The sequence below is a fragment of the Papaver somniferum genome, chromosome 2, assembly GCF_003573695.1.
Source record: "Papaver somniferum cultivar HN1 chromosome 2, ASM357369v1, whole genome shotgun sequence".
Lineage (NCBI taxonomy): Eukaryota > Viridiplantae > Streptophyta > Magnoliopsida > Ranunculales > Papaveraceae > Papaver > Papaver somniferum.
In genome coordinates this window covers 10,261,788-10,287,748 of record NC_039359.1, presented here as the reverse complement: position 1 = coordinate 10,287,748, position 25,961 = coordinate 10,261,788, and the positions used below count along the sequence as shown (strand labels likewise).

The 25,961-nt window shown below is 36.6% G+C and overlaps 2 protein-coding genes across 6 annotated transcripts; both read left to right on the top strand.

Annotated features, from left to right (window-relative positions):
- The first annotated feature begins 455 nt into the window (after window positions 1–455).
- LOC113346878 lies at window positions 456–5,704 on the top strand. 4 transcript variants are annotated; one of them, XM_026590429.1, is made up of 5 exons: window positions 456–793; window positions 925–1,067; window positions 4,655–4,726; window positions 4,826–4,885; window positions 5,016–5,704. In XM_026590429.1, exons 1-4 carry the CDS (start codon window positions 629–631, stop codon window positions 4,857–4,859), a joined length of 414 nt encoding a protein of 137 aa, XP_026446214.1. In that variant the 5' UTR covers window positions 456–628; the 3' UTR covers window positions 4,860–4,885; window positions 5,016–5,704. The 4 variants fall into 4 exon arrangements, with proteins under 4 accessions (XP_026446214.1, XP_026446213.1, XP_026446212.1 ...); XM_026590428.1 differs by having other exon boundaries at window positions 5,012–5,704; XM_026590427.1 differs by having other exon boundaries at window positions 4,826–5,704.
- A 422-nt stretch (window positions 5,705–6,126) lies between these two features.
- On the top strand, window positions 6,127–14,169 carry LOC113346877 (probable inactive ATP-dependent zinc metalloprotease FTSHI 5, chloroplastic). Of its 2 annotated transcripts, none has more exons than XM_026590426.1 (19): window positions 6,127–7,281; window positions 7,359–7,833; window positions 7,922–8,122; window positions 8,204–8,497; window positions 8,619–8,888; window positions 9,641–9,730; window positions 9,835–9,966; window positions 10,124–10,297; window positions 10,495–10,616; window positions 10,816–11,017; window positions 11,347–11,475; window positions 11,657–11,842; window positions 11,980–12,099; window positions 12,317–12,502; window positions 12,609–12,683; window positions 12,763–12,822; window positions 12,917–13,024; window positions 13,158–13,238; window positions 13,393–13,455. In XM_026590426.1, exons 1-19 carry the CDS (start codon window positions 6,320–6,322, stop codon window positions 13,426–13,428), a joined length of 3,903 nt encoding a protein of 1,300 aa, XP_026446211.1. In that variant the 5' UTR covers window positions 6,127–6,319; the 3' UTR covers window positions 13,429–13,455. The 2 variants fall into 2 exon arrangements, with proteins under 2 accessions (XP_026446211.1, XP_026446210.1); XM_026590425.1 differs by lacking the exon at window positions 13,393–13,455 and adding an exon at window positions 13,462–14,169 and having other exon boundaries at window positions 6,128–7,281.
- Window positions 14,170–25,961: the final 11,792 nt, after the last annotated feature.

Sequence of the window (25,961 nt, the reverse complement as noted above, 5' to 3'; positions counted from 1 at the left end):
AGCTGTGCTACTCATTTATTTTATGTTTTCCGAAGCAAGTATTTTTAGATATTTTAGTTAGTATATGTATTACTATAGAAATTAGTCAGCATAATGAAAATAAAATGTCAAAAATTAGCTAAAATAAATACTTTTTTTTGTAAAATATGCATGAATATGATGTACAATATTGTATTTTATGCAAGATTTGGCGTGCTTTTTTCGTATGTCGTGTTGTGCGGTGTTGTGCCGCGTGCTAACACGTGCCACATAATGTGATGTGCTGATGTGTCCATTTATGTGGCACAACACATTACATTAAGCTAACATGCCGTGCCAGGTTACGTGATATGCCGTGATGCGCTCAAATTTGAACATGCAATGACATAAACGTGCTGGCCTAATATACACCGAACAGCTACGGATGATGTCATACCGGATATCCTGTATTTTTGGGTGGTCTTAGTCAACCGGAGCCTGCCTTCAGGAAAATCGGGAGTGTTCTTTTTGGTGTAAAATAACAGCTACATCTCTACGAGCAACTCAAAAGAACTCGTTCTCCTTAAAAGAAAAACTAAAAAAAAATTCACCCGAATCACTTAAAACCCTTAAACAATCAATCAATCCTGCTCTGTCCAGATCTTCACCAATGTCCTCGTATGATGCTTATCTCCAATTCATATGTCTTTATATAGTTGTGTCTTCTCATCCACCATCATGGTCTACTCAAGACAAGATACAGTTAGGGTTTTTCGTCTTTGGTATTATTTTGAATCTTCGCAATCAATTCATTATCCGTCCAAAGAAATACGAGGTAGGGATTTTGACTACTTCATTTATTTATGTTACTAACATAATTGATATTATTAGCCTATTAGGTGTTTTTAATCCCGATTTTGGGTTTTAGATTAAGCTTTTTTTTTTTTTTTCTTTTCTTATTGATAGGCGGAGGATGAAAAATATGATTTAGAGGCTGAAATGTTCAAGATTTTGGGTAATGATACCACTGGATGGAGTAAGAAATTAATAGAGAAGAAAAAGCGTAAGATTGCTGCTTTGAGAAAGAAGATTGGTACGCTTCAAATTTGGTATTGGGTTACTCATTATTTATCTCTTTTGTCATCTTTTGGTGCTTGTCTCATTACTTTACAAACAGCAAGGACCAGATTACATCAGTAGAAAGGATGTTGCTCTTTCTTCCCTAGGTTTGCACATAAGTAGAAATGATAGAACCCCAAAGTCCTCTATCCTTCAACGGAGCTTCATCAAATATTATTGCGCAGAATCAACATCACCCTTTTAGGAGCACCCGCAGTTCTATCTGGAATTTTTTCAAACAGAAGGCGTGCTTCAACTATTCTAGCGCAAGAAGAATATAGCGTATTACCAACAGAAATGTCACCATCAGAACCCAACTTGAAAAACACCCCCATGAATCTGTACTCCAACTCGAAACTTCTGCAAATGAGCAGAGGAAAAAAACAAAAAAAATGGGAACCCTTTCCACATCGTGGTTGTTATAGTTATATCATCGATTCTGGGTTCCTGGTGGTATTTAAACAAAGGGAATTCATAATAACTGATCAGTGTGGGACTATAAATTTTAAGACAGGATCCTTTGAAGCTTTAAGTAAAGACTTAAAGTCTTTCTTTCTGACCGTCTAGTTGTGGATCAGTTACCCCTCCATCAATGTCAATAGTCACAAATATCAATAAAAGTGGAACATTTGTTCATGACAAAATACTAGGTGGTGTTGGATTAGGAGTGTCATGGTTAATGAAAGATAATTCAAGTATTGTTTCATTTCTAGTGTTTTCAATGTTATGTCTCTTCAGCTATGTTTTAAGGGTTCTTGTTCGGTTATGTTTTGGTCATCATCAGCAAGAGATTAGGAAACTTGAAATTGGATCTCGTACCAAGATGGTAAGTGCATCAATTACTAGCTCTATTGTTGGTCTTTTTTCCAAAATCCATAATACCGATATTTACGTATTTGTCTGCGGCAGTTTCATTTCTTTCCTGTGTTCTCTAATTGTCGGGTTTTCATCTGAAAACATGGGATTAGTTGATTCAATTTTTGGGGGTTTTTTACGCTTATCTATCATGTTTTTCTGTGAAAAGTATTTTTCAAATTCTCTGTACTCAGCCATTGTATGTTGTTTTGCACTGGTTGCTCACATAATGTTAAGAGAAGTTTGAATATGAATCTCTAGCTTATGTTTTAAGGGTTCTTCTCTTAATATGAGAAGTTTGAAAAATGCTTTTCACAGAAAAACATGATAGATAAGCCTAAAAAAACCCCAAAAATTGAATCAACTAATCCCGTGTTTTCAAATGAAAACCCAACAATTAGAGAACACAGGAAAGAAATGAAACTGCCGCAGACAAAGACGTAAATATCGGTATTATGGATTTTGGAAAAAAGACCAACAATAGAGCTAGTGATTGATGCACTTACCATCTTGGTACGAGATCCAATTTCAAGTTTCCTAATCTCTTGCTGATGATGACCAAAACATAACCGAACAAGAACCCTTAAAACATAGCTGAAGAGACATAACATTGAAAACACTAGAAATGGAACAATACTTGAATTATCTTTCTTTAACCATGACACTCCTAATCCAACACCACCTAGTATTTTGTCATGAAGAAATGAACCCTTTTTATATACATACGGAGAGTTAGAGACTCCTTCATTAGCTATGGGTTTGTTTTGAAAAGTGTTTTTGTAACCAGACTAGAGGTATTATCTTGCTTCTGAATATGTAATGAAAAGGCTCTCTTTATATCATGTAGTTTCTCTTGTGCATTGCCATTTCGTACATTCTTGCACGAATGAGGCATCATTGATCGTTTAATTTCAGTTTTAGCTTTGTCGAAACTCTATTTGGTTCAAGTCTTGACTAGTGACTGCTAGTGATGCCTCATCGTTAAACAAACCATTGTTTGCTGAGTTTGTTGAGTAAAGTCTTATCAAGTTAAAGTGTTGATATCTCCTGATTCCTTTATGTCGAAACTAGTGAATCAAAGATGATTTGTCATCATTGATAACTGCATCATGAGAGAGAGGAAATTAGAAGCTTGATAGGTGATAGATTTGATATAATAGTATTGACCTTAGAGATAAACTTGCATCACAACTGCAGAAGATGAACCCTACAATGCGCAGAAGACACACTAGGACACCACAGATAAATAGGAACAAAGCTTTCACCACTCAAATCCTATAAAGCAGAGCTGATAGAACTACTAAGATCACTGTTATCCCAGAATGGTTGGCTTTCAAGCGCAATACCAGTGTGTACGTTACTTGTCAACTTTATTTCTTTGGTATGGTACATTGCTAAGAAGTTAGGAACAAGGAATGTTGTTAGTTTGCATATTGAACATGCGTCTGTAAATTCTTTGATCTAACTTATCCTCTTGTCTGATAAAAACAAAGTAAAAACATTAAAATTAGTAGATACATATAATACCAATTTTTGTATATCAGAAGAAATATGCTTTGCATACAAATACTGCAGAGCAATAGCTAGTCAGCTACATTTATTTCTGTTAACGGAAATGTCAACTGACAGATTATTTAAGGAATTTCTAGAATTTAAGCTTAATACATTTCTGGTGTTTTATCTATTACACAGTACAATTAGTGTCACCTTCGACAGAAACATCGAATTACATCTCTGAATGAAGAAACAGTTGCATAACTTTAACATTAACAATATAATTTACAACTGCATCATGAGAGAAAGTGAGAGTGTAGATGTTAGATCAAGTTAAATAGTATAGACCAAAAATAAAGTCAAGTGGCTTGGGTAACATTTTGGAAATATTCCACTTGGAATTAACCACTTTATTCTAGTTGTGACCACTTCCTCAAAACCAAACATAGAACAAAACTTGCACTGACCAGCTGAAGGTGAAATTAATACGGAACTAGCATAGGTAGAAGAACATGCTCTGTCTGCAATACTCCAAATTAGTATGAATTAGAAGAATATGTCCGGATACTTGTGTATCATGTATATAGCTGATGATCTGGTGGCTCTGGAACATAAAAAAACCTTCCAGTAGTGTGAACATTAGTTGTTGTCCCTCTTTTGCAATTTAGTGGAATTTTTCTATTGAATGTAACAAAATGATTTCAAAGTTAATTTTGAACATCAAAGCTGTAATTTACCACTTACTGTTCCGAGGTTGCTCATTATGTGGTTTTGCTTTTGGTTAGGATCGGTTTGCATCTTAGAGCTATCTTTCTTTTGTTTTATGTTTGCTTCTATTTGTGCTTTCCTAGCACTTTTCTTGCTGTCAAATACTTGTTTAAACTGGCATCTTTCCTCTGGCTTCTGCATCAGCTAAAACCTGATATTGAGTTTTCATTAGGGAAGTCCTTATAATTCAGGATTTGCGTCTACAGAGCTTTAGGTGAAGACACCACTCTCCAAGCCAGTTTTGGCGTGGGAGCCTTATTGCATATACCACTTCTTTTGATGTTCAAGCCGCCTTGATGTTTAGATAAAATTATAGTATGCCAAGATTTTAAGATATAAACCCTTGTTGTTCTGGTGTCTACCCCACCGAAATTTACTTTGCATGACATCCATAAGCCCTTTTTACTTGGATTTCTCTTCATCGAGTCTATCAACTCATGAGCCAACATTATGTTGTCAGGCATTTGTTAAGTGGGCATAAATATGGCTTGAAAGATATGAAAGCCATCAAATTATTCCATCCTGAATTCAGGTGTTTTTCAATTTTATTATGGAAATGTGTTTACATTATCATTTTTCCTTCTTCATATAAGCTTGTGTCACTTGCATCTTGACTCCTGCCTTCGAATAGGAAAATGCACACAAGGCCACCTTTGATCCATTAATGAATCTTCGACGAACTCCATTGAAGGTACATCTTCTCAGTTGCTACCATCTCCTTGATTTAATTCTGTATTGCTACCTGGAGTGTTTACCAGACCTACAACAGTATTCCCCAAGCCTCACCACCTTGATACTTTTCAACACTAATTTGAAGGCAGACCCGATGCCAACATTAGAGATGCTACCACATCTTTGATCCCTTTATTTGAACAAGGCATATGTCGGATGGGGAATGATATGTTCAGCAAATGGATTTCCTCAACTCGGACGTCTGGAGATGGCACTCACCAAACTACAGAACCGGTTGATAGAGGAAAGAGCAATGTCGCAGCTTACATGTTTAAAACTGAATGATCTCAAGTACATGGATGATGTGCCAGAAGGTTTCAAGTTTCTGAAATCGCTCTGTGAGTTGCATTTGAAAGATATGCCTGTGAATTTTGAGAACAACCTAAGAGGAAAGGAGTTCGTGAAAGTCCTGTCACGGACTATGTATCAGTTTTGATTTGGACATACGTTGAATACTGCAGACACAAAGTTATATCTGCAGTAGTCAGGCACATTGACACTTCAATTCTGTTCTTTTTTTTTTTGTTGATTGCAAACTTTAGATTAAAATGAATTTTCTGATTAAATTCTCACGTTGTAATTTGAATCACCAAGTGGTCTAGTGGTTGACATGTTCCCTCCCACTGCGGAGGTAGGGGTTCGAACCCTGTAATTGCCAAAAATCCACTCCAATTTAGGGAGTTTGGATGTAGTCTAGGGATCACTAGTCTAGGGTATTAAAAAAAAAAAATCTGGTGATGTGCTTTGGGCAGAAAATTTACTTGATAATGTATTTGTTTCCAACCTACATTTCTTGATTTTTTTCAGTTTGTTACCTATTTCCTCTGCATATGTTGTGGTTTATAGGTAAAGTTCTAGTTTACTTATTAGGGTAGTGCAGTCACACAGTTGACCTTGTTTTTGGTTTATGCTTTGAGATCTAGTGTTTGTTGAGCATTACCAGTAAGGATTGGTATTTGGGGTGATCTGTTTCCTGATAATTTCTTGTCTTCAGTACGATGTTGGTCTTCTTTAAAAGCTCATGGCATCAGATTCGTTAGTTGAATCCATATTTCCAAGCCTTCCTCCACAATCGGCCGTGTAAGAGCTGCCTATTTACTCACTGGCTTATCAATAGGGAATTTGGGGTGCTTTTGAAGTCCAACTTAAATACCTAAAATACCCTTCTCATATTGTTTTATTTACGTACCTCACAAATTCCTCAGATAATACCCAGATAAACCTCACTTCTTTCTTCCTCTTGTAGTTGCAGGAAGAGTGTCTCTCTTCTTCCCCATCAAAACCAAACCTTCATTAAACCCTAGAAATGGAAATATCACGAAACTGTAATCCCCAATTTCATCTCCATCCTAAACCCTAGTTTTCAGATTCTTTGATAATTCTGAATTTCTTCATGGAATCCACTCTCAGTAATCCATTCTCTATCAATGATGGTGGTGCTCCACCTTATAAGGTAAATTTACTCTCTCCATTTTCTTCTACCATTAGCTTTAAACCCAGTGTATTAAGTAGAAAACAGTTTTGTACTAGTAGTAGAAGATTTAGTGTAAAATGTTCAAACAGACATTACAATTTCTTTCAAAGAACCAGTAAATTTGTGTCATTTAGTGTTTCTTCTACCCCAAAGTGTGTAATTCAAGAGAACTCATACACCCCCATTTTGAGTTTTGGACAAAAGAATGAGAGTTTGTTGGAATGGGTCCGGAAATCTATTGTGCTAGCTTTGTTCTGTATAGTTATTGGTTTTGTACCAGTAAAGAAACTTCAAAAACCTGCAATTGCCGTGTCATTTGCTGGATGGTTTACTAAAGAAGAGAAGAAAGAGGAGGTAGAAAAGAAGAAGGATCATGAGTATTCGGATTATACTCAGGAGTTACTAGGTAAAGTATGGGTACTTCTTCAGCGGATAGAAGAAGCTAAGTCGTCTAAATGTGATATTAAAGAAGTTAGGGGAGCTTTGAAAGAGGTTAAATTGAAGAAAGAGGAGCTTCGAGGAAAAATTATTGATTCCGTGAGTAATGAGCTGAGAGAGCCTAAAAAGAAGTTATCGAAGTTGGTTAAAAGATCGGAGGAGATATTTGTTTCTGTGACGAAGAAGAAGCAGACTTATGTGAAGAAGGTAGATGCTGATGATGAGGAGAAAGAAAAGATAACAAGATTAGAGAAGTATATGGAAGCTGCTGAAAAGGAGTATGATGAGATTGCGGTTAAGATAGATGAGATTGAAGATATGATTTCGAGGAAGGAAACAATGGCTTACAGCATTGGACTTAGAGAGCTTTCATTTATTGCACGTGAAGCTGAATTGTTGGTGGAGAGGTTCATACGTGATTTGAGAAACCAGAATGTAAAAAGGTATTATATCGTTCATTTGAATTTTATCTACTATGGTACTGCTAAGTTATACTTACTCATTGTACACTGGTTTGTAGTGCGCCAGATAGTACTACCACTAAGCTCTCCAGATCAGATATCCAACGTGATTTGGAAATGGCACAAAGAGAATGCTGGGAACAAATGATACTACCAGCTGTTTTGGATGTCGAAGATGATTCTAAACTTCCTGCGCGCAGCAATACTAAAGGTTTTGTGGTAGATATAAAAAATGCCTTAGAGGAATCGAGAGAGCTTCAGAGTAAGGTGGAAGCTCGCATAAGACAGAAAATGGGAAAATTTGGGGATGAGAAGCAGTTTCTTGTATCTACACCTGTAGATGAGGTTGTGAAGGGATACCCTGAAGCTGAACTAAAATGGATGTTCGGAGAAAAGGAGGTCGTTGTTCCAAAGGCAATTCGATCTCATCTATTCCATGGATGGAGGAAGTGGCGAGAAGAAGCTAAAGCGGACTTGAAAAGAGATCTGTTGGAAGATACAGACTTTGGTAAACAGTATGTTGCTCAGAGACAGGTAGGTTTACGCTTTTAGTCTTTTTATCTAGTTCCGGAAACATTTGATTGCTTTGTGTGATGACCTAGTTAGAATATTTTATTTTCAGGAACGCATCCTTGTGGACAGAGATAGAGTGGTCGGAAAGACATGGTATAATGATGAAAAGAAAAGGTGGGAAATGGACCCAATTGCTGTTCCTTATGCTGTTTCCAAGAAGCTTGTAGAGAGTGCTCGCATTAGGCATGATTGGGGTGCCATGTATGTTGGCCTCAAGGGTGACGACAAGGAATATTATGTCAATGTCCAGGTTATACACGTGTATCCATAAAATTTTCAACTTTCCTTACTTATATTCTCCCATTAACGTTTCTAAGTGGTGTTATGGTAGGAATATGAAACTCTTTTTGAAGATTTCGGAGGGTTTGACGGGCTTTACCTTAAATTGCTAGCTTCTGGTGTTCCAACTGCTGTTCAATTGATGTGGATTCCACTTACCGAATTGGATCTGCGTCAGCAGTTTCTCCTGGCAACAAGTCTTTCTTCTCAATATATTTCTGGATTGTGGAAGTCCGAAAATGTATCATATTGGAGAAACTGGGGTTTTGAGAAAATACAAAATCTTAATGATGACATAATGATGATGATAATTTTTCCTGTACTGGACTTTATTGTTCCTTATCCGGTAAGAGCTCCGTAAAAAAGCAGAAAACTTGCTTGTTTCTAGATGAGGCAAATTATGTTTGATGCTATATGTAAAAGAACTACAACTTTCTCATGTCATGGTGTATATCCATATGATTCAGGTACGGATGAGATTGGGAATGGCGTGGCCGGAGGAAGCATTTCAAACTGTTGGCTCAACTTGGTACTTGGAGTGGCAGTCAACGGCAGATATTAGTTTCAGAACTAGAAAGAAAGATGGTATCCGTTGGTACCTTTTGTTTTACATTAAGACCGCTGTATATGCCTTTGTGTTGTTCAACGTGCTTCGTCTTGTGAAGAAAAAGGCTCCAAGACTTCTTGGTTTTGGACCTATACGTAGAGATCCGAACAGGGAAAAGTTGCGGAGAGTGGTATTGTTTTATCTTCTGAATCAGCATTTAGTTCTGTTCCTTTTTCTTTTTTGATCGGCAGTAGGAATGATAATGCTGACAAATTTTGAACTCAGGTTGTGAGAGTCAACACCTGACAATTACTGCTCTACAAGAGAGGCATCTGCTGCATCGAGTTCTATTCTTCTAATTTATTATAGCTAGCAAACACAAAAGTTAATCAAGACATAGATTAGACCTGGCAAACTCCACTTCTTTTCACATAATAAGCAATTATTTTTTGTCTTAGTTTTCAAGAATTCAGGGTTCTAAGTACAAGCCTGATATTTAATAATACAATGTGGAGGTTATTTAACTTGTTAGATCTCTTGCCAACTGTTCATAGGAATATAGAGAGCTCTTACTATCAAATAATTTTGGTTTCATGATCATGGTTGAAGTTCTCTGTCTAAGTAATAATACAATGTGGAGGTTATTTAACTTATTAGATCTCTTGCCAACTGTTCATAGGAATGTAGTGAGCTCTTACTATCAAATAATCTGTCTTGGATGTGTGGAACCTCCTAAAAACATACTTATAATTACTGAAAACAAAATGACAATCTAGATTTCTTTCCCTGAGATTACTTCTCTCAAAATGATAATGATGCTCTTCAGTTGTTTATTTTCTAACTGTCACAAGTATATCAGCTGTCATTTATTTTTTTTTCTGATTCATAAATCACTATGAAATCCTGCTGAATGATGCTATGGATTGCATTGGTGTCTTGCAGAAAAGTTATTTCAAATTTAGGTTGCGCAGAACGTTAAAGAGGAAAAAAGAGGGGGTTGATCCAATAACAACTGCTTTCGACCAAATGAAGGTTTGAATACGTTTACTTTGTCTTTTGAATCCTTCTTTACGGCATATTTTGTAATTTACAGAAAACACAGTGAACTACTTTTAAGTTTGTTGTTTAATCTGCAGAGGGTAAAGAATCCTCCAATTAAGTTGAAGGATTTTGCTAGTGTTGACTCTATGAGAGAGGAGATAAATGAAGTTGTGGCATTTCTACAAAACCCTAGTGCTTTCAGAGAAATGGGTGCTCGACCTCCTCGGGTATGTAACCGTAGTATGCTCTTCTGAAAAGATCCTAGAAGAAACTGCTGGTTGCATTGTTGAATTTACCTTCTTTTTTTCGTGGTTTGGAATTCGCATGTTGAAAGGGTGTGTGGATAGGGTTTCCACTTTCTAATTGTTTTCTATAATAATGCAGGGAGTCCTTATTGTGGGTGAGAGGGGAACGGGCAAAACATCTTTAGCAATGGCTGTAGCTGCTGAAGCTAGGGTGCCTCTAGTTGAAGTTAAAGCTCAACAACTAGAGGCCGGATTATGGGTTGGTCAAAGTGCTTCAAATGTTCGGGAGTTGTTTCAAACAGCAAGGGAGTTGGTTAGTCTCTATTAACCTGGTTTTGGGTAATGCTTGTTTCCCCGTATTTAGTTATGTCATTAAGATATAACTGAAGAGAGGGGTTATTCTATTGTTATAAGGTCTTCACGTTTGGCATTCTCGTTTGAATGAACTTTATATATTTGATTTAGTTAAAGTAGTTATTCCCTTACTAGTTTACATTTTGTATTGCATAGGCACCTGTAATAATCTTTGTTGAGGATTTTGACCAATTTGCTGGTGTCCGAGGGAAGTACATCCACACTAAAAAGCAGGACCATGAAGCTTTTATAAATCAACTTCTTGTGGAACTTGATGGGTAAAACTCATATATTTTCTCTTGCCTGTTGAAGCAACAATATAATTTATAATCATTTAGTTGGCGTTATCTATTACTTCTTTCTGGGTGACATTAAAGTTAATGTGGATATTGTGTTTGGTGAGATCCATGTTCAGAGTGGTTTTTTTATAATAATTTCCCACAAATGTTTTATACAAATCTGATGCTTTTTGGGAAGGTTTGAGAAACAAGACGGGGTTGTTCTGATGGCTACTACCCGGAATCTTGCACAAATTGACCAAGCCCTACAAAGGCCCGGTCGAATGGACAGAGTGTTTCATCTTCAACGGCCAACTCAGATGGAAAGAGAACAGATACTAAAGATAGCAGCTAAAGAAACAATGGATAATGAACTTATTGATTTTGTAGACTGGAAAAAGGTGAGTGTGAGGTTTATATGCATCAGTATAGTTTTTAACAGCTAGGGAGATCATTGGCCCTTGTTATTTTTTTTGCTTTAACATAGTAATCCACATACTAACAAGAAAAAACTCATTCTTAAAAAAAACAAACAAAAAAAACCGACTGTTTTTTTAACGATATATGTGCTCTTCTGTTGGTATATGGCTGAGATATCTGTTCAATATATGAGCAAACCTTCTATTTGATGAAGCTGAATCAATTGGAGAAATTTGTTTAAATCCTTACTTTCTCCACTCATAATCTACATTTATTTGTTTTTTTAACTGTAGACATGCTCTTTTCTCAGGTAGCTGAGAAAACAGCTCTTCTGCGGCCCGTAGAACTAAAACTTGTTCCTGTGGCCTTGGAAGGTAGTGCCTTTAGGAGCAAATTTCTTGATACTGATGAGTTGATGAGCTACTGTAGCTGGTTCGCGGTAAGCAACAGTGGGTGGATCCAAAATTTGGTTGTATTAATTTTTTCAAGTCCATTGTTTTTTGTTTTAAGTTCAGATACATTTATTATAATCTAGCTAGGATGTCCCATAATCTTCTATATACTCTTCATTTTTCCCGATTATGCAGTGCTTACCCCTCATATGTATATGTATTATGCAGACCTTCAGCTTTGCTGTTCCAAGATGGATAAGGAAAACCAAGATCGTCAAGGCGAGCAGCAGATGGATGGTAAATCATCTGGGGCTTTCATTGACAAAAGAGGATTTGAACAGCGTGGTTGATCTAATGGAACCTTACGGCCAGATAAGCAATGGAATTGAATTTCTAACCCCTCCACTTGATGATGTAAGAATTACGTCTCGTAGAAGCTATTACATCCACAATTGAAAATCATAATTCCTTCTTCCTTTCATTTTCAATATTTTTTCCTTGTTGTAAGAATTGCCTGCTTTGAAACTGACAAGATGTTGTTAATAATCTAGTGGACCAAAGAGACAAAGTTCCCGCATGCTGTGTGGGCATCTGGTCGAGCACTTATCGCTCTTCTTCTTCCGAACTTTGATGTGGTTGATAACGTTTGGCTTGAGCCACTTGCTTGGGAGGTTGGTCCTTTTTGTTATTTATTTTTTGGTTTGGCTCATTCATCTTATGATTGTTTTGATCTCGCATCACATCCGTTGTACTAATACATACCTACCTAAGTGAGTGTGGTAGCCCATTTTGTGTTCGCAGCAGTTATCCTGGACATCTGTAGTTAAGTTACCTGTCCGCTTCTTTTTAGAGTTGATTGATGAAACGGTCCCACCACTTGCTTTATAGGGAATTGGGTGCACAAAGATTTCAAAGACTAAGAATGAAGGATCAGTTAACGGAAATGTGGAAACAAGATCGTACCTTGAAAAAAAGCTTGTGTTCTGCTTTGGCTCATATATAGCATCTCAAATGCTACTTCCATTTGGGGAGGATAATTTTCTTTCGTCGTCAGAACTTCAGCAGGCTCAAGAGGTAATTGGTATTCACACTTATTAGTAATGTCATTCTCTTTACTTCGTTTCTATAGCTGATTTTTTTTTCATCCTCCACAACAATGGCATGTTTAACTTTTAAACAGATAGCGACGCGTATGGTGATTCAATATGGATGGGGTCCTGATGATAGTCCCGCTATCTACTATGCTAGCAATGCGGTATATGCCTTTCATGGTTTCCCTGTTTGTTATTTGGAAGTTGTTAAGCTGTTATGTGCTTATTCCTTTGTTATTGCAGACGACCGCCTTAAGTATGGGTGACAAGCATGAGTATGAAATGGCCGCCAAAGTTGAAGCGGTATGATTTTGTCGCTTTTGATATGTACTGATACAGATTGCACAGTTTTTTCACAGGATTCTTTCATTTTGCTAAACCTTTTATTCTGTTACAGATGTATAATTTAGCTTATGACAAAGCGAATGAGATGCTGCAAAAGAATCGTGGGGTGCTTCAGAATATTGTGGATGAGTTGCTCGAGTTTGAAATCTTGACAGGAGTGGTATAGAGCCAATAAGAATAGAAATCCGTTTCTTGACAATTACAATTTATACCTCTATCTAGCTGTAATTTTTTGGATTTAGTTGCAAAGACATTGTGCTTATACAGTTAATATTGTGCACTTTATTTTTCAGGATTTAGAAAGGATTTTTGTCGAAAATGGTGGAACTCAAGAGAAAGAACCATTCTTCCTATCAACATCTGGTGTTAAGAAGGTAGTAAATTTTTAATCTCAGTTATCTCATCCCTTCAGTATTTCGTTTGTGATACTTGTTCTCTATCCATGGATTGATTATGGCATATTCTCACAGATTTTATCTCATGCTCTTATTTAGTGCTATTAAAATTGGTTCTCGATAATTTTTGCGGCATGCTAAAGTTAACTGGCATTGGTTGGTTGAGTGAAGATCATATTAATCAACTTAGCTTCTTATGCAGCTTCCCTCTAGCAGCTTTGTTGATGGAGGAAGTTCATCAGGACTGGTTCTTTTGGGTGCACCAACAACATAGGAATGTGAAAGCATTATATATGGAACTGTCACTGAACCTCTCTGCTCAAAGTGTTCAGCATTACTTCAATAGTCTGATACTTTTCTGACTGCCCGTCTCCGTCTCTCATCTCTGATAGAAAATGATAACCCGGTTGGCCATTCCTGTCCAGAAGACGTGGGTTTCTCATCGAGTTGTACGTGCATCACGAGTCCGTGTCTGGCTGGCAATTTTTAAAGGAATCTATGTGGTTGTCCTCCTCTTAGGGGATGCCTACTAGAGGAGCCTCCACAGCCCTAGAGGAAATTTCGAGCTTGAATTTCTGTTGATATCTTCTTTTTCATCACCATCACCGTACTAAGACCGAGTCAAAGCCACAGAAAACCTCCTAAATCTTGCGAAATCGGCTTGGGTTGTTTTTAAGTTATATCAAAGCAAGTTTTATGGTAGAATCCAAGCTATCAAAAAAACGGAAGATAAAGTCTAACAATTCCAAGTTGGAGCTATATATGTTTTACAATCCAGCCTAAAGCGTCTCTTGCTAAGCGTCAAGTCTCCTGTCACTAAATCTGGCAGTTTTGGAGCATTTAGTAACAATCTGTTTTCCTTATCGGACTATTGATCTAGTGGTTTAAAATGGAGTATCAAGTCTGTTAACACTGGTCTTTTATCGCCCAATGTGAGTTCAGTAGAAATGAAGCTTCGCAACCTTCTACCATTAGACTTGATCTTCCATGATCTATTTCAAACATGAGTTGCACGGAACTTGGAATATCGCCATAAGACTTGTTTTAGTTCACTGAGAAGTCTTATGTTGGAACTTGGAAGACCTTCATCTTCCATCTTTAACCCAACTTCACCACTTAGAATAGATCATGGAAAAGCAAGTCTAATGGTGGAAGGTAACGTAAGTTTTAAATTGTCAAAAGGATCAATGCTCCGTCTTTAGCCCACAAGATCAACTGTCATGAAAAAAAAAATCGGATTTACAAATAAAATCAACTGTAAGATTGAGGGTTGTTCAAGAAATCTTGGAACGTGGCTTGGAAGAAGTGTGGAAAATCCAACTTAAAAGCCATTATACTTGAAATTCCACACTTCTCCCAAGTTTTGAATAGCATGGACTCCACCATAAAACTTATACAACATTTAATAGAAAATGATATTGCAAAAGTTCAGCAGATTTGGTGCCTCGTATTGTGTGCATAATGCATATTTAAATTCGATCCTTCAATTATGTTAGAGGATAAAATAAATCACTAGATCAACAAAATATCTTGAGTTAGTAATTATTACCTATAGAGACATAATTAAAATATTTTTAAGTTTGGATATTTAAGAAAATGTTTACCTATTTTATAAAAAATTGGAGGTAAAATTTTGTATCTTTTAAGTTACAAGCCGAGTTTTCGTAAACTTTATATTTTCGCAAAGGCCCTCAAATTATCTTTACAATAATAAGCATCAATAATACGAGATACGAGAGTATCAAGTGACCTATCATTATCATATCACATGTGACCAGAAGGGGTATCATTATTATACTCAAATCACCAACTTATTTCTCATCCTCACCGTTCATTTCAATTACACCCTTCGTCTGCTGGTTAGCCATCTCCTATACACTCATATATCTATTTTCATTCCAACACGTATACCATTTCCACCATCTTCTTCGGGTTTTTTTTTTCAATAGCTATTTCACCAAATATCTGAGAAAATTTTCTTACCGAACAAACTCCCATCATCTCTCATTGATCATGTCTTCATTAACAAAACAATTGTGGTATCTGAAAATGATAACAATATGAAGTGGTGTATGATTAGTCATACCTACAACGAAGTTTTAGTCCTTACTTCATCTGTGAGAAGCTACGTATGTAACCAGTGGCCGCTACTTCAAACACCCACAATCACAACTTTCAGTAGGCTGAAAAATAAAATCCTCATCTGTTTCTTGGCAAAAGTTGATCTCAATAGAGTTCAAGAGCAGAGATATTGGTATCTTGCAGTTATCTTATTGTTCTGCATGTGGTTCCTGTTAGTTATTGGCTCGATTTACGAAACACCTTACTTTAGGAAAGACAAGTCACTTTAGGAATCTGATTTCTTTTAGGAATTAGTTCTCTATTTAGGACTTCTATTTCTAGGTGGATTCTAGATTATTCCTAGCCCTATAAATAAAGGTGTAACCTTTTGGTTATTGTATCTCAGTCTGAACTGTTAGAGGTGTGTGAAGAAATAGTTTGTCTATTCTCTAAGTTTCGATAAGAAGTATATTTGTTGCAGTGGAGTAGGCACATTGCAGAACCACTATAATTCTTTGTGTTCTTGTTTAAATTCCGCACTAGTTTTCTATTTTCTGTGTGAAGATCTTGGGGTGTTTAGGAAGTAGCTAATCTTAAGCACAACAAACTGGTATCAGAGCCAATTCTAGGGTTTCGTCTAGAGTTTGCTTGTTTGAAGTCTGAAACATAGTTTGAAGGTGAAGATGTCAAAATCGATGTCGAACGCAAAGTTTGAAGTAAAGAAATTTGATGGTAAGAACAATTTTACCATGTGGCAATATGAAGTTCGTGATGCTTTGAGTCAGCAAGACATAGAGGATGCTCTACTAGAAGTAAAACCAGCTGCACCAGAGATGACAGACGATAAATGGACAAAGATGAATCGTCAGGCTTATAGCACAATCCGTTTGTGCCTTACAAAGGAGATATAGTACGATGTGATGAGTGAGAATGTAGCTTTAAAGCTGTGGAAGAATCTGGAAGACAAGTATGTAGTGAAAAGTGTTTCAAACCGAATTATGATGCAGAGAAGACTTTTCAGATTCAACAAAAAACCAGGTACCTCTATGGTTGAACACCTCGTGAGTACAATAGATTAATTGCTGATGCACTTAATATTGGTGTGAAACTCGAAGATGAAACCAAAACTTGCTGTTTTTTGGCATCTCTACATGATTCGTATGAGACTTTCATTGATAGTTTATCGAATAAGATAGAGGATAAAACATTCAAGTTTGATGATGTGACTGCTGCACTTATAAGTTATGATATTAGGCAAAGGGATAGAGATTTGAACAGGGAAACGACTAGTGAATCCTTGACAGTCAGAGGGAAGTTTGACAAGAAGAAGTCAGGTAAATCAAGGTTCAAAGGAAAGGCCAAATCAAAAATCCCAACATACGATGAATGTTCATTTAGTCATCGGACTAGACATTGGAAAAAGGATTGTCCTAAAGCAAAGAACAAGGACAAGAAGAAGAATTTAGACGCAAACGTTGCTGAAATCAAGTCTGGTACTATTGAAGATGATGAATATGACAAGTTCTCGATGTTTGTTCATGATTTCGCATTAGTTGCAGCTACAGCTGAGTGGATTATGGATTGTGAAGCTTCCTACCATATGTGTCCTAGGAAGGACCGGTTCGTTAAGTTTGAAAAGTTTGATGGACCAAGGGTGTTTATGGGTACCAACAATACCTATAAAGTTGAAGGGATTGGTAAGATCTGTTTGAAGATGAATGATGACGTTGTTCAAGAACTTGAAGATATTCGTTATGTACCAGAATTGAAGAAAAATCTGATCTCAGTAGGTAAACTTGACTCCCGAGGCTTCGAGATGACATTGAAAGGTGGAGTTTTGAAGGTATATTCCATTTGAAGGTATATTCCAATGGGCTAGTTGTTATGAAAGGTTTGAAACATGGAAACTTGTATTTTCTGCAAGGAAACACAAGTATGAGTGAAGTAATTGCAGCAATATCGGATAGTGTTGAGTCGGACACCACCAAACTATGTCATATGCGTTTAGGGAATACCGGAGAAAAGTCCTTGCAAAAGCTGATTTCGCAAGGCTTGTTGAATGGCACAAAATCATGCAGCAAGTTGGGATTTTGTGAACATTGTGTGAAGGGTAAGATAACTATAATGAAGTTTATGACCAGTAAAAGCATCACCAAAGGAATTCTAGACTATGTTCACACAGATGTATGGGGACTTTCAAGGACTGCATACTTGAGAGGTATAAGATATTTTGTCTCCTTTATTGATGACTTCACCAGAAGAGTATGGGTGTACACCATGAGTAGAAAGGATGAAGTTTTGGGAATATTTTTGAAGTGGAAGAAGAAGGTCGAGATGAAGATCGGCAGGAAAGTGAAGGCCTTAAGATCAGACAATGGTGGTGAGTACAAATCTGATCCGTTCCTGCGAATCTGTGAAGATGAAGGCATTGAGCGTCATTTCACAGTAAGGGAGACTCCACAACAGAACGGGGTGGCGGAGCGCATGAGTCGTACATTACTGTAGAAATTACGATGTATGTTGTCTAATGCTGGATTAGGCAAACAGTTTTGGGTTGCAGCTGTGGAATATGCGTGTCACCTAGTGAATCGGTTGCCAACAACGGCACTAGAAGGCAAAACACCGATGGGAGTATGGTACGGTAAACCAATTTCAGATTACGATATGTTGCATGTATTTGGTTGTCCCGCTTATTACCATGTGAGGGAAGGAAAACTTGATCCTAGAGCCAAGAAAGCCATTTTTGTGGGCTTCCAATCAGGGGTAAAAGGATACAAGTTGTGGTGTCCCGAGTCGAAGAAGGTTGTGATAAGTAGGGGTGTTACCTTTAATGAGACTACAATGTGGAAGAATGAATCATCTGAAATAGAAGTAGAAAATCGGCAAATGGCGGTGTTTGAACCTAATGATAAATAAGCAAAGTCTGTCCACATAGACGAGAATTTAGAAGATGAAGGTTCTGACAAAGACTTAGAATTGGGAACAATTGATGGTTCAACCCAAGAACCAGGTCCACAATTATAAGAAGAAGTAACACAACCTGAATTACAGGAAGAAGCTACATATTATGATAGTATTGCTCATAGGAAAGAACCAATAAATACTCGAAAACCAGAACGGTTTGGAGATACAGTTGCATATGCATTACCGATTGTAGAATAAGAAATTCCTTCCACTTATAAACAAGCTGTAAAGACAGTTGAAAAGGTAGAGTGGGAGAAAGCCATAAGTGAAGATAGGGATTCTCTTGACAAGAATGGAACTTGGGAGCTATCTAAAGGAGAAAAGGAAATTGGATGCAAGTGGGTATATACAAAGAAGGAAGGATATCCAAGTACAAGCAGTGTAAGATACAAAGCAAGGTTGGTAGCTAAGGGCTACATGCAAAGGGAAGGGATTGAGTATAACGAAGTTTTTTCTCCAGTGGTAAAGCATACTTCCATTAGAATTTTACTTTCTTTGGTGGCGCAGTTTGATCTTGAGCTTATACAACTCGATGTGAAAACTGCTTTCTTACATGGTGATTTGGAGGAGACGATTTATATGAAGCAACCTGAGGGGTTTGAAGTATCAGGTAAAGAAGATTGGGTATGTAACTTGAAGAGATCAATGTATGGATTGAAGCAGTCTCTGAAAAAGCGGGGGTCTAACAACACCACCCAATATTTCGCTTAGCAATCTGTATGGACTAACTCCAATATACTTTAGTAGGGAATCAATTAGACAGTCAGACTCAATCTAGATTAAAGTATATCGATAAGTTAATATCTCTCTCTTATTTTGATTTACTCAAGCTAATAGAAATCAACGAGTCTTTAATTGAACACAAGGAATAACTTAGATGGTACCAAAGACAAATATCCAAGGAACAATCAATATCAATCAACAACCAAAGGTCGGATTTCCAATTGATTGATTCAAACGCACAACCTGTATTATTTCAATTATAAAGATAAAATAATATAATGTGAAAATTGAAATAACACAGAAACCAGAAATTTTGTTAATGAGGAAATCACAAATGCAGAAAAACCCCGGGACCTAGTCCAGATTGAAAACACATTGTATTAAGCCGCTACAGACACTAGCCTACTCCAAGCTAACTTCGGACTGGACTGTAGTTGAACCCCAATCAATCTCCCACTGATCCAAGGTACAGTTATGCTCCTACGCCTCTGATCCCAGTAGGATACTGCGCACTTGATTCCCTTAGCTGATCTCACCCACAACTAAGAGTTGCTACGACCAAAATCCCAGGCTTTGACAATAAACAAATCTGTCTCACACAGACAAGTCTATCAAAGGATCAATCTGTCTTCCACAGATAAACCCTAAAGCTTTTGTTCCGTCTTTTGATAATAATCAAGGTAAACATGAACCTATTAATAATCCGGTCTTATATTCCCGAAGAACAACCTAGATTAATCAATCATCTCACAACAATCTTAATCGTATGGTAGCGAAACAAGATGTTGTGGAATCACAAACGATGAGACGAAGACGTTTGTGACTACTTTTTATATCTTGCCTATCGGAGATATCAATCTCAAGCCAATCAATCTGATTGTACTCGTACGATAGAATATGCAAGATCAGATCACACAACTATGATAAAAGTAGTATCGGTCTGGCTTCACAATCCCAATGAAGTCTTTAAGTCGTTAACCCGGTTTGAGAAAACAAAACCAGAGGTTAAAAGAGAATCGACTCTAGTACGCAAACTAGTATCACACTTAAGGTGTGGGGATTAGTTTTTCACAATACTAGATATCTCCTTTATATAGTCTTTCAAATCAGGGTTTTTCCTTGGTCACAAAGCAAACAATATCCACCGTTAGATGAAAACCTGATTTAGATTCAAGCTAATATTTCTCAACTCTTAGATCTAAAACTTAGCTTGTTACACACACTTGCCAATGCACATTTCTAGGTTTGTTAACCGTACCCAAACATATGCACTTGTTGGTTCAATAATAGTCAACCAAAAGGTTATCCATATGATCATCTCATATCAACCATGTTCTTCTTCACCATAACTAGTTCAAATGACTCGAATAAACTAGTTAGAGAGTTGTTCAATTGCAAGGAAATCTCATGTACTACACAAGACACAATTGAAGCAAAGATGATTTGATTCACTCGAATCGGTTCATGAACTCTATAGCCACGGTTTGTAAACTGCATTCCTTAGTCTTTATAAGTTTAAGTTCATAAATCATCTTCAGATATATATAACCTTTCTCAAGTTCGCAGACTAGGTTCGCGGACTTAAGCAACCGGTAGAGTTTACAAACTCCAGCGGAAAATCTCGGCAAAGACTTTCGCCGGTTCGCGGACTGGGTTCGCGGACTAGTCTAGTTTGTCAACTCCAGCAGAATTTCTCGGGATGAGAAGTTCGGCAGTTCGCGGACTGAGTTCACGGACTTGGCTCACGCCATTCTCCGGTTTCTCTTGATCAACAAAGTTCGCAAACTTTGGTTCAAGGAATAGGACATACACATAAATGTGTTTCCACAACAATGTTTATGTCCACCATTGGTTATGTAATCTAAACTCTCATTTCAATCATTAAAACATTCTTAGAGGATGTTATATAGTTTTTATTCACAAACCATTTCTCGTCAAAGCAATTTTCAAAGTGATTGAAACATATCATGACTTTCGTCACTAGGTAAAGATAAACTTGATTGAAGCGAAACGCTTACCAACACATATTTCGAGATATAGATAGGCGAGATATACTCGGCTCGAAATACAAAATGCGTATAATCTAGTATATATATATATAGCATACGAATTCTTGTCTCAAAGAGTAGGAGATAGAGTAGATAGACTTTTGAGTGACAGATAAGTTCAAGTCTTCACATACCTTTTTGTCGAGAAGTTCCACCGGTTCCTTGAGTAGTTCTCTTCTTGTATGATGAATCTCCATGAAGTCCTTGAGCTCAACTACACTTTCTATCCTAGTCCGAGACTTAGCTATAATAGACAAGAAATCAAGACTTATAGTTTTGGTCACTAACATTGACAAACATGCTTGAGATATCAACACATGCGAGTTCGACTGAACAATGCTTTAATAATCTCCCCCTTTGTCAATTTTAGTGACAAAACTATCAATACATATGGAATACAAAAAAGATAAAGAAACTTTAGCAGCTCCTATTCCACATGTCTAATCTTCAACATTCCTCGAAATCTTCGTCATTTCCAAGTACTCTAATGATCCCAAAGGTTGTAAGTTTAGTATCACTGTTGTTGAAGATCCGTATCTATAACAATGAGAAAACATCGGTCTCGATCATTTTTATACAGTGTCATAGGATTATTACACAGTGTCAAAGTTCAATTGTATCACAACTTCAACAGTAATACTACGGTGATATGTATCCCTCCCCCTTAGTCAATACTCCATCTCACATGGAAACCACTCCCCCTTGCACAATGACCCGAATACCATATGTATTTGTAGTGTGAACTACATATTAATTCTCCCCCTTTTTGTCAATAAAATTGGCAAAGGTACAAGAACAGGATCATAATGAAATTTCCGTAAGATATATTTCATGACTAAAATAAAATACATACCATCTAATTTAGATGCAATCATATAGCCGAAGCTAATAGAATTCATCAAGGAGTTTAAAGATACAAGATAACCCCTCTAATATTCCACAGCCGCACTCCCCTCAAGATATTACCATTAAGCACAAGTTCAAAAGAACTCTCCCCCATTTGATGTCATTCCCAAAAGAACAACAAGAGCGACCTTAATTTCAAAAGAAAAGAAGGATTTTATTGGACACCAAAAACCATGAGAATGATTTTCTATATCCAAAAAAACTCAATAAAATTAATCACAAGTAAACCCATGATTAATTTAATCAGAATACGCAATCAAATTAAACACAAGAGGTGATCAATTCAATTGATTATGCTCAACATAAGGGAACTTATGGAGACACGAAAAAACTCAACTAGATTAATTACAAGAGGACCCATAATTAATCTAATTGGAATACACAACCAAACTAATCACAAATGTAATCAATTTAAATTTTTTTGCTCGACATAATAAAACTTACGGAGCAATAACTAAATAACCAAACAAGATGATTAATTTAGTTCAATATGCTCGACATAATATATCTCACGGAACACCAACTAAGCTAATAAATCAACTTGGTTGTATAGTGCTCAACATAAGATGCATTACGGAGCCTCACAGTAATACATAAAAATATGGATCAGGGATGATTAATACTACGGAATACACAAGGATTCATTCTATCTTCAATCACTATTTGCATAACGACAATTAATAGACATAATCCTTGAAAACAAAAGATTTTAACCTATCTTCCATCAAATGTTTGACAATATAGGCTTAACTTTTGTATTTGTCAAAAGTCTATTCGTTCTTTTACCAGTACGTGAATACCGATCACAAACGACTTTACTTTTGACAGAGTATGGTACAAACATAGTTCACGGACGTAAACACCAATATCCCATAACACATTGTAAAATATAGAATCATAAAGATTAATACTGCAAGAATCATCCTTCAAACATTTTTAGAATTTAAACCGAATAAACCTAAAAACATGAAGATGAAAACATTGGACATAGCTGTGTGTAATCACAATAATGGCTATTCCAAACTCTAGTAATCCTTCTCAAAAATAAGAATAAATTCTCATAAGAAGTTTCCTAGGCAACAAGACAAACTCGTAATGCACATACAAGATGATTTGTCCTTATAGGGTACAATCAATCTTTTTCGCATGGATTTACACCAATAATAGATACCAAAGTCGTATAAAAATATTTTCTTAACAAATAAGAACATACAAAGTCAATAACGACTATGAACCATAGTTCACAAAGGATGATTGTGAACATTCAAGAATTTCATAACACTGCGTAATCCTTTCCATTCTTGAACTTCCTTCTTTGTGATTTACCAACAACATTCTTTTAAAAGCTATAAATTAGCTTAGAAGAGTATTACTCCAAGAATCCAAGTGCCCAATTTCAAGAGAAGTGTAACAAGTGCAACGAAACGGAGCAAAATACTCAAAAACAAGAGACAGGACAAATACCAATCTTAACTCATCCAAATTCAAGGTTTCTAATCTCCATTTTGAAGATAATTCAAAGAGGAAGAGAGTGCAAAAATAATGAGGTCAATCCGAGTTCGTACGAAGAAGTTACGGCTAATTTTTTTTTACCGAATATCGACGTCAAGTATGTATACGGGTTTGCAAACGAATTTGCGTATCCTGGAGCAGTCTGCAGACGGGGTTTGCGAACTTAAACCCCTGAATTTTGGTTTTAAATGATGTTATCCATACTTGGTATGTGTACCATGAAGTCCAAACATCCAAACATTTAAGAACCTTAAACACAAATCAAGTTAGGTAGAAATGAACGATAAGCAAGGTACATGGATCATTATAAGTACTCAAACAAGTAATAAAAAACATAAAACTTGCTCAAGTTTATAGACATACCTTTTTAGAAAAGTCTAATTGAATTCTACAGCCTTACCGAATATAATCTGTGCGCCCCAGTTGTTGTGCTTCCCTCACCGTATACATAGCAGGGCATTTCTTGGTGAGGATGAACTTTCAACACAAAAAAGTTGTGTTGAGGTGAACAATGTCTTGCTCACCATGGCACCAAGAAAGAGTTTTTTTCCAAAAACTTTTAAATCTTGTAGTGTTGAGAAACACCAAAGGAACTGTTTTTATAAGTCTATCAAAGAACTTCAAGAGAACCCAAAAATATTTGTGTTTCTGATTTCTTGTTTTCCAACTTATAAAAAACAATTTCTGCAGATAGTTTTTAGTACTGCGAAGGGAAACTCTTTTGATAAAAAGAGAAGTCCTAGATTCTTCATAAAAGAAGACAATACTACTATCTTAATAGGAAGTATCAAGAATTGAACAACGAATCAATTCATGCTTTGAGGTGATACACTCAGATAACTGAGATTTAAACTCCTCTTGTAATTCGTTTAGTTTATCACAACTAATTGGATTATGCAGAGGAGGAGCATTGCTCTCACTGATTAGTAAATCAATATCAACCTCAACATGAGTATTATTCATCATAACTTGATTTAGCCTGTCAACAGATTCTTGGTCTTTCTGGAGGTATAACTCAACATCAAGAGATAAGCTCTCAAGCTTCTTTTCAATCTCTGAAAACACTTTAAGGGATTTTAAACCTGGTGGAGGTTTAGATAGAATTTCTTCTACAGATTTTATTAAATCAGTCATGGAAGAGAATTCTGAAATCCCTGGATCTGGTAGTGCATTTATTGAGATAGCACTACTGTCCAAAGAATCAGATCGCTACAAAAACAGACTTGTAAGGTCTTGAACGTGTTTGCCTTCTCTGATACCAATTGAAAAAGCGGGGGTCTAACAACACCACCCAATATTTCTATTAGCAATCTGTATGGACTAACTCCAATATACTTTAGTAGAGAATCAACTAAACAATCAGACTCAATCTAGATAAAAGTATATCGAGGAGTTAATATCTCTCTGTTGTTTTGATTTACTCAAGCTAATAGAAATCAGTGAGTCTTTAATCAAACACAAGGAATAACTTGGATGGTAACAAAGACCAATATCCAAGGATCAATCAATATCAATCAACAACCAAAGGTCAGATTTTCAATTGATTGATTCAAACGCACAACCTGTATTATTTCAATCATAAAGAAAAAACAATATAATGCGGAAATTGAAATAACACAGACACCAGGAATTTTGTTAACGAGGAAACCGCAAATGCAGAAAAACCCCGGGACCTAGTCCAGATTGAACACACACTGTATTAATACGCTACAGACACTAGCCTACTCCAAGCTAACTTCGGACCGGACTGTAGTTGAACCCCAATCAATCTCCCACTGATCCAAGGTACAGTTATGCTCATACGCCTCTGATCCCAGCAGGATACGACCCAAAATTGCAGGCTTTGACAATAAAAAAATCCTTCTCATACATACAAGTATATCAAAGGATCAATCTGTCTCCCACAGATAAACCCTAAGGGTTTTGTTCCGTCTTTTGATAATAATCAAGGTGAACAGGAACCAATTGATAATTAGGTCTTATATTCCCGAAGAACAGCCTAGATTAATCAATCACCTCATAACAATCTTAATCGTATGGTAGCGAAACAAGATGTTGTGGAATCACAAACGATGAGACGAAGACGTTTGTGACTACTTTTTATATCTTGCCTATCGGAGATATCAATCTCAAGCCAATCAATCTGATTGTACTCGTACGATAGAAGATGCAAGATCAGATCACACAACTATGATAAAAGTAGTATCGGTCTGGCTTCACAATCCCAATGAAGTCTTTAAGTCGTTAACCCGATTTGAGAAAATAAAACCAGAGGTTAAAGGAGAATCGACTCTAGTACGCAAACTAGTATCACAGGTAAGGTGTGGGGATTAGTTTTGCACAATACTAGATGTCTCCTTTATATAGTCTTTCAAATCAGGGTTTTTCCTTGGTCACAAAGCAAACAATATCCACCGTTAGATGAAAACCTAATTTAGATTCAAGCTAATATTTCTCAACCGTTAGATCGAAAACTTAGCTTGTTACA